Source organism: Loa loa (genome assembly GCF_000183805.2).
Source record: "Loa loa unplaced genomic scaffold supercont3.497, whole genome shotgun sequence".
Taxonomy (NCBI): domain Eukaryota; kingdom Metazoa; phylum Nematoda; class Chromadorea; order Rhabditida; family Onchocercidae; genus Loa; species Loa loa.
This window is the reverse complement of record NW_018108677.1, coordinates 30,248-39,669: the sequence shown is the minus strand read 5'-3', so window position 1 is coordinate 39,669 and position 9,422 is coordinate 30,248. Positions and strand designations below refer to the sequence as shown.

At 26.8% G+C, this 9,422-nt stretch overlaps 2 protein-coding genes across 2 annotated transcripts in view; both read right to left on the bottom strand.

Moving 5' to 3' along the window:
- Window positions 1–1,676: 1,676 nt before the first annotated feature.
- LOAG_09938 (hypothetical protein) lies at window positions 1,677–2,886 on the bottom strand (the record flags this gene model as incomplete). Its single annotated transcript, XM_003145465.1, has 2 exons — window positions 1,677–2,110; window positions 2,811–2,886. 2 exons carry the CDS (start codon window positions 2,884–2,886, stop codon window positions 1,677–1,679), a joined length of 510 nt encoding a protein of 169 aa, XP_003145513.1.
- Window positions 2,887–5,215: 2,329 nt separating this feature from the next.
- The window catches only part of LOAG_18757 (depsiphilin), a gene marked incomplete at both ends in the record, with an annotated part of 6,512 nt that continues 2,305 nt past the window's right edge, over window positions 5,216–9,422 (bottom strand). The window contains 8 exons of the mRNA XM_020451419.1: window positions 5,216–5,407; window positions 5,715–5,883; window positions 6,169–6,406; window positions 6,701–6,854; window positions 7,331–7,537; window positions 7,796–7,960; window positions 8,486–8,685; window positions 8,929–9,060. Coding sequence (XP_020304798.1) covers window positions 5,216–5,407; window positions 5,715–5,883; window positions 6,169–6,406; window positions 6,701–6,854; window positions 7,331–7,537; window positions 7,796–7,960; window positions 8,486–8,685; window positions 8,929–9,060 — 1,457 coding nt within the window. The remainder of the gene's footprint in view (window positions 5,408–5,714; window positions 5,884–6,168; window positions 6,407–6,700; window positions 6,855–7,330; window positions 7,538–7,795; window positions 7,961–8,485; window positions 8,686–8,928; window positions 9,061–9,422) is intronic.

Genomic DNA, 9,422 nt, shown 5'->3' with positions numbered 1-9,422 from the left:
AGGAATTTAATACTTAAATTCTAGGACAACTCAATCCTACTTCTCATCCACATTCATATGACATTTCATTAGCATTGGTTTGTGTATCCTGAAGAATTGAAAATTTCACTCATTCAAAATAGCTCAGCAATTTATATAATACAGCATAGTTTGCAATAGTACATAAGGCAGGGACTAACTGACGTAACATTGACGTGTACAAGCGTAAATATGATGTAATTCTGACGAATCATTTCATCTATCTATCTGATCCTCTTTATCAATGAATGATCAAACTATTCATTTAGTTTGACTTGACGTCAATGTACGTCAATCTGTGATATTAGTAACGAAAACAAATTTTACTACAAAAAACAAAAAAATTGTCAATGCCTACAAAATTATGCAAAAATTATTGATAATTTTAAAAGTGTCATAAATTTTCAAGCTTTTGTCATTATTGAACAATTACAAACACAAAAGACACCGCCACATATAATATATGTATATACGACAAATTAATTAACTATACAGTAATCGATATACAAATGTGATAAAGAATTTGAAATTAACAATGCAAATTAATGATATAAAAGGAAGGCAGGAAAATACGGAAATATTACGGACAAATGGAGCATATTTCTGATTTCATTTTGTAAGATTTCTTTTGATTTACCATTAAAGATCAATCCTAATATAGGAAGGAATTTTCTAGTTCCTGCTAAAAAATGGGAATACTCCGATCATTTCCAAACTTAGGAAGGAATATTCCGATCATTTCCAGAAATGGAAAGAATCGGAATATTTCGATTCTTTCAAACAACAGGAATATTTTGACATACCCATGCTAATAAGGATAAAATTTGAATATAAAAAGAGTACCATCCCTTTATTACCAACATAATTTTGAAATTATCCAATATGATAATTTTAAATTTTGGAATTTTGAAACTTTGAAAATTTTAAATTTTGAAATTATTATCATAATTTTGTAATTATCATCATATTGTATATAACGGTATCAAATAATTTATTTTAACACCAATATGGCCACCCACAAATATATATATATATATATATATAAGCGGATAACCAGACTCATTATATCAGTATAATTCCAACAAACATTTGTAATTAATGAAACAAAAACTTCTTCTTTTTTTATCTTAGTAGTTTAATTTAACACCGATTATTGGCATATTGTTATCAATTTAAGTAATTTTTAGTGATAATCGCCAAAGGAGACATAATATGAGAGAAATTATCAATTTAATGAAGGCTAAAGATAAGCGTAATTAATAATATTCTAAGATAAAATAATTCGTTGTCTCTTTAGAAGTGATCATAAAGAAATTGTAGAAATTTTTAACATATTTGATTAAATTTAAACAAAATGAGAAAAATATCCAAACCCGATATTGTGTACCAAAGGAAAAGAAAAAAGTCATTTATTAAATGCAAGGTAGAGTTGCTTAGTGATAATTACTTGTTTACTTATCCAATATTTCACACATAACGATGTTGATAATTAGCTTGAAGTTCCTTTTTTTTTTTTTTCTTCATACTAAATGAAAGTTTCGTTTGTCACAGTGAATGGATCAAAATCAGAAATCAGAAAACCAAACACAATCTATTTCCTCTTAATTAATTATTTAACTTAATTTGCTATTGATAATTACAAGCAACTCCTCTACAAATTATAAACCTTGCACAAAAATGGGTGGATTTTTAGATAAATCCATACGTAGCAGCATTCCCGATCTATTTGTCACCACTTCACCATGACATTGCAAGGTTGATGCGGAACTATCACTATAAGCCGAATCATCTGATATCCGAGCAGTTGAAGCAGCTGAGATTGGTGTAGATGAATGACGAGCAGCAAGAAGCGAAGTTGATGTAGGTTGTGGTGGAGGAGATGGTGGTGGTGGTGGTGGTGGAAAATTGGGTGGTGGCCTAAAATGAAGTGTTCCTAATTCAGGCCTAACAGTAGATGGTAGATTAGGATTGGGTACAAATGTTACAGGTGTTATACAACTGAAGTAGCATTGATTTTGTTGTGGTTGATGATAGTAATTGGATGATGGAGTACAGAGATCGTCGTAGCTAATTGTTGCATAATCGTATAATGCTAAAAAATCATAGATATAGAATATCATAATGTTAGTACATATAATATATGGTATTTAAATACTTTAAAAATTAATCAATAGTCCATATTTGAACATTATGTATCGTAGCATGAACCATTCTCCTTACTTATTCAATCCAAAATTTTAACGTTTTGCGTCTCCCACTTCCCTCCCCACTATTAGCATCAACTTAAGCTAGTAATCAAGTAGTAGTGCTATCAAGTAATGGTAGTAGAAGAAGTAGCAAATGTTAAGTATCAGTCTAATGTCTTGTCATGTATTTGTAAATGCACTGAAGGTTATGTATTACATTAAAATGTACCTGTAGCAATGAGATATGTAAATTAATAATCATTATCAATTAATAATCACTAGTAAATCTATTAGTAATCATTACAAATTATAGAATTAAAATTTGAAAAATGAGATATATGACAGATTAAAACATTATATGCTATGCTACTGATAAACATTAATGAGCAAATATGTTAACACATCAATTAAAATTCATTACTGCAATTATACACCTATACTATAATATAGCAATATTGATTAATCGAATAGATGTATATGACTAATAAAAATTGTAAACATAAGTTATAAAGGAAAATAAAGTTTATCTTTAAATAACACTAAATTTATAGTATCAATTAAACGTAACAAATTAAAAAAAAAAAAAAAAAGAGTAAAGAAATTTACCATTTGGATTACATTGTTGTCGTGCTAAAAGCATTTGTACCGAATTATTATATCGTGGATCAATAGCGGCAACCATACGTGGTACTGGTAATGATGGATATTTTTTCGCTCATTGAAGGATACTACAAAAAAAAAAAAAATGTAAGCAGATAAGTTACAATATTGAAATTTAAAAAAAAAGAAAAAAAAAAGTACCGTAATAAAAAAGAAAGTGGTATGAAACATGCAAATTTAAAAAAGATAATTATATTTTCTTACTTATTTGATCATTTCAGTAAATTTAAAATCGAATAAATTACTAAACCTTCCATTAAATTTTATGGGAATTTTTTTGTAAAAGAAAAAAAACATTATTTTAGGTAGAGGTAAAATAATAATTTTACAAAAATTAAACAGAAGAAAATTCTCAGCCATGCAAAGAAAAAGAGAATCGAAAAAATCTAATTAATTACGATAAGACTAATTAATTATGATAAGAATTAATTATGATTATCGAGAAAATCTAATTAATTATGATAAGACATCTGATAGTTTGTTATGTTAAAAATCAAATTTTCATTTATTCAGAAAGCACAATTATGAACCCATTCAAATACCGTAATATTCCACAGGAATCCATTCATCCTACAAATCAGGGTTGATTGTCCACCTACTAGAGTTCATTAATAAGTTATAGGTAAGAGGTATGATGTTATTATTCAAGTCTCTAGTCCCATAGGTGATCGTATTTTTGATGAACCATCATATAAAGCAACCATAATGCAAGCCCAAATTCGATAAATAGATAATATGAAAAAAAAAAAAGAAAAAGAAAACCTTTATTAATTAGGAAGCTTATATGAAAAGCCAATTAATTAATTGATCCCAAGAAAGCATAACTAGAAAAAAATTTACATATTTATAACATTATATCGGTAGCGCAATTGAAGAATATTAGTTCACGTGGCGGTGGATATTCCTTTGTATACTTCTAAAGTTTGAAAGTTTTGAAAAACTAAATTTACAATTCTCAAACTTACTTCCATTCAGTTGCAATTTTAGGTGGTAAATTTGATATAGGTGATACATAAGCATTTATGCAAAAGAAAAAAAAAGAAAATTGAAATGTTAATGAAAAAGGATAAGAATAATATTAGAAGTATGATTAACAAAAAAAAAAAAAAGGAAAAAAAGAAGAAAGAAACTATTAGAATTGATAGAAATATAATTATCACAGTAATACCTTATCATTTATTCATTTTAATTTTATGAATATAACCTTAGTTTAAATTGTAACAGTGGATGATCCATTGTATCAGCCTCGTTATCACTATGATAATGAATACATAATTGATAAAATTAATCCAACTATATAAGCATTTAAATATGTGTGTGTGTGTGTGTGTGTGTGTCACCACAACAATGGGTATTTCATGATTGATGCGATAAAAATTTCGAAATGTCATAACAGGACAAAACTAATTAACTGAATTTGTTTGGTAAACATTTCAAATGCTACAATGCAAAACAAAAATTCCAAATTTGCATACCAATTTTTCAATTAAAATACAATTTTAAAATTTCCTAAATTATTTTTAAATATTATTGTCGAAATGAATGTAAAAGAAAAGAAAGGAGAAATAGGAAAGATATGATAATAACGACTAATCAATGAGTGATAAAGAATTGACGAACCTCGCCCTACATAGATTATTTGTTCATCAATTAAATCAGCCTGTTGATTAGCCGACAATGGTGAATACTCATCGCTTTTGCCACCAAAATATTTGATAAATCTCTTCAAATTCAATGATAAAAATGATAAATGTAATCTAATACAAATGATAACGATATGATAAGATAATAAATAGATAAGATGCTTTTGTAATATGATACAAAAAGCAGAGGGAGAGAGAAAGAGAGAGAGAGAGAGAAAAAGAAAAAATGATCTAATGTATTATTGATAATTATTCATCAAAAAAAAAGGACAGTTTGAAAAAGAAAAAAAATGCAAAATAAAATAAAATTCGAAAAAAATGTTTAAAATTTTCTTTTTTTTCCAAAAATTTTAATGTTTTAAAAAGAAATAACTAATTTTTGTGTATTTTACATATTATTTTAGCAAATATTATGCAACCTAACACATCAACCACTTTCTACGAGAATTTTCACGTATAGCTTTAGGTTAGGATAAGATAAATGAGTAACGTTTAAATGCTCATATTTAAGTCTTAAAAAGTTAAAAATGAAAAATTAGCATAAGACTGATATGATAAGTATTATCTCGTTCATACCCTTCTCATATCATTTGCTGTCTTATCTTTACGTAAATTCCGCAACAAAAAATGCTATAGACGTGGGAGAATTCGGACGAATTCCGGATATATTACAAAGTAACGGAACCATTCATAAGATATAGATGAAATTTAAGTAAGCAATTTTACACTTACCAATAGCTCGGAAGCTGTTGATGAGCTAGAACTAACTGCTTGACCGGTTTTGCTTGTGTTACTTGTAGGTAAATATGGCATCATACGTGACGTATGACTTGAATCATCACGCATGCAATCCGGTATCCAAGATGCATGTTTTACCCATTTCCGGTAATCTTTATGTAACTGAAATAAAAATAGCTTATAAGCATACCATTGTTCATATAAAACTAGTAATTACAAATGCTTACCGAAGATCGAATAGAATGAAAATGAAATTTGAAATCAGAAATCGGAATTTGGCACTGTTTCAAGTTTGTGAATATATTTACAAACTTACCCGACAAATTCTTGATTTGAAAATTAGAGTCAAATTTTGCAAATTAACAGATTACTGTAACAGTATTTCAAACAGTAACATGTAGGAAAAACAGTACCAAATAAGTTACTGTTATAAAATAAATGAAAAATAAAAGAAATAAAAATAACAAACTCGATCATTAAAAGCGACATGAAATAGAAATATGAACAATCCTTGGAGAGAATTCATAATAGTAAATGCATAAGCCATAAGAATTGATTGCTCATCAATCCATAAAAAGCCAAAAGTCCAAGTAAGACCTAATATTGTAACCAATGCTATTGATCCTTTCAACCAATTCCTGAAATATTTCAGAATTAAACAAATCTTTGAAATGTAAAAAAATTAGAATATCCTAAAATTGATAGGAGAATTTGAAATAAAATCAATCATTCGGTAGCATACATAATTTTACTTATTAGTAAACTTTTAACAAGAAAGAAGAAACTGATAAATAACTCCTCCAATATAAGTTATAATCTAGCTAAAAATGTTAGCTAGACGTAAAGAGAAATTTACCTGTAAGCAATAATATGATACCTGTCAACAATGATTTATTTATTTATTTCCTAAATTAAATTCATACCGAACATTTTTCAATCCATCACGATCCTGTTTGCATGGTGTGTAACCGATACTGGAATGACTGCATACGATAAATAGTGTCATCACGAGGAAGACTGCATTACAAAACATGATAATAGCTACCGGTCCAACAAATGCTAGAATGAAGTGATTATCGGATCGTAGCCAACAGTATCGTTCTGTACCGTAGCTAAATCGATCAAACCATACTGATACAGCGACAACTAATAATGGGAATCCTGAAATAATGAAACATTGAAATGTTAAAATACATTTACGAATTAAAGCATAACCGGTCGTTAAAGATATAATAATTGATAGTGTATGATTAATAATAAAAGAATAATATGAAATAGTTGATACGGAAACTATCATTTCAAAAAATACCGAATGAATTGATTAGTAAATCATAGATTTTTTCCAAAAAAAAAAGAAAGAAATGAAAGATGGAATAGATGGATGCTAGAAGCTTACCGTAACCAAACAATAATACGAAAATTAAAGATGCAACTAGATGGATGTTAGAAGCTTACCGTAACCAAACAATAATATGTATGATTTTTTGGAATCTTTTGATTGGAATACCTCAACCAACATATAGTAAAGCTCGAAACCTTCTAATAACATCCAGGAAAATGCAGCAAGAAAGAAATAATGTAATATACCGGCTATAATACTGCAGCAAAACTGAAAATTAAAATAAACTTTGTACCAAATTTAATTGCAACAAGAAAATTATTGATAATTTTAATCAGTCATACGATAAGTTTTCATCCTGATGACAAAATATGATTGCAAATGATGTTAAATATAACTTAGTTAAAATGTTAAGAAGGCTAAAATTAATAATTGATAATAATATCCTAAACTTTCTCCATTGCTTTAATTAAATAAATATTAATTAAATGCTTAAAAAAGATTTTTTCCATTAATTTAATTCTTAAATAAATATTAATTTAATTCCTGCTTTAAATAAATAAATATCAATTTAATTTTTGATAGATACAATGAATTGATCAATCTTTGATTCTTTTATGAGATTATAAATTTATACTATGGTAAATATTACGATAATCTGAATGATGCAATGATATTTGTGATGCAAGTTAAGTGAAAAAAAAAAACTTATGTAATATAAAGTAAAATAAGAATGAAACTTTTACCGAATTTTTTGTCTGCCAAATACCACCAAGGAAGATAGCTTCAGCAATCAATAATGAGAAGCAAAGATTTTTATGAATAAAAATTCGATCACCACCAGTGGTACCAAAGCATTGAAATGCTATCAGTGATAATAAAAGACATATTATTGATATTGTACAACCAGCATAAGTTATAAATGTTAATGCTATATTATGTCCAATGGAAAGCTAAAATTATTAAAATTAAAATTTCAACATTTTAAAATACAATTTGAATTATTCCAAAAACTATAAAATAGCATAAAATCGACAATTAGCATGTATAATTCGAATGAAACAAACTATAAATGTATAATGAATAGATAAAACTGTCATTTCTATACTAATATTACCTGTCAATTGTCATGTAATATTTATGTAACCTTTAACTTATACAAAATATTCATTGAAAAACAATTTTGTTAAACTAATCATAGTTTCATTTACCTCTTGATAATGGACATCCATGAGGACAGCAAAATATGTCAAATGATTGCAATGACAAACTGTATGAGTTTTATTATGCAAATTGACCATACAACCATAAGATGACCATTGTAAACGAGTACGATTCCACCATACGCATTGTGGCATGGAAAGATTTACTCGATCCTGATATAGGTAAACATATGCATAAGAAATCATCTCTTATAGTTAATTAATTATAACAAATAATCATTCTTATCATAAAAGTCTTTTTTTTTATAATTATTTAATTATAATTAATGAAGAGTACGAAAAGTAGATGCATTTCTTTCTTTTTTTTGTCCAATTTATTGAATCATTTGAAACTAAAAGTCTAACTTTACTGATAACAAATTCGAAATAAGACTAAAGAATTTCTGAGATAATATTTTACAATAACTTCCTTTATTTCATTTAAAAATTACATACCAATTATTGTTGATTTCACTTTTAACCATAAAATTTATTTCAATTTAAAATTTAAAATATAAAAGTTAGCCATATTTTCTTGCTTACTTGATATTGGAAATCAATAATTTACATTCACCAACTCATTTTATCGTAGCCATTTTTTTTTCTATCATTTAATTAGTCAGTATTTGAGAAAAAAAAAAAACTAATTGATCTGAAATTGTAATCAAATATTTGATCTAAAATTAATAAATTACTAACCTCAGTTGAAAATGTTATAATAACTGGTGTACGAAGATGATCAATGGTTTCAATTTTATTATGGCTATTAATTACAGAGAGGGAAATTATTTTTGATGCAATCTGTCGTGGTACCATGATGCCATCCGTACCTTGGCGTGGTTCAGGTAGCAAATGTTGACCCATTGATGAATATGCCACATAAAGGATTTTAGCTTCATCTGTAATTTATTTTTTAATTACTAAAAAATTATTTTAGCAAATTTTCATTTGTAAACAAACAAATCGTTAAATTATTGAAATACCATTGGAATTAATCAGAAAATCTAAAATTTCTGAAATTTCAATTCATTTTAATCTTTTTCAATCAATATAGGATTGTATGAATGAATGCTTTGTAATTTTTCATCTCAACTAATTAGTAATTATGGTAACAAGTGGGAAGTGATAATTTGTTAACAAACTGATAGCATTATTGCGTAAAGTCAATGCCTCTCGTGGAATGTTAACCGTATCATCGGTTGTTCGATATAAGCTTGTACTTGGAAAAGCTATATAATCATGGATTCGAACAGCTGATATTTCAAGTTCAATATCTAAAAGATTCTATCGATATCTCGTGAATGGAATCAAAATTAGAATCATCATTCTTAATCATGAAAAATTATCAAAATATGAATTAAAATTACGATTTTGAATATAACTATAACTATGATATTATGATAATTAAGAATAGAAGTGAATTTTTTTTGTTTTTTTAAAATTTATATCAAGAACCAAAAGAGAGAGAGAGAGAAAAGAAATTTTTCAATGTCATAAAAATTCCATTAAACTCTCATGCGTTAAACAATTTAAGTTAATTAATTCATTGTTCCAATTATTTGATGTATCAAAAATGATAAAAATTTAATACAATCACTTCGTTATCAATTTTATCATTGATTATCTTAACGAATTT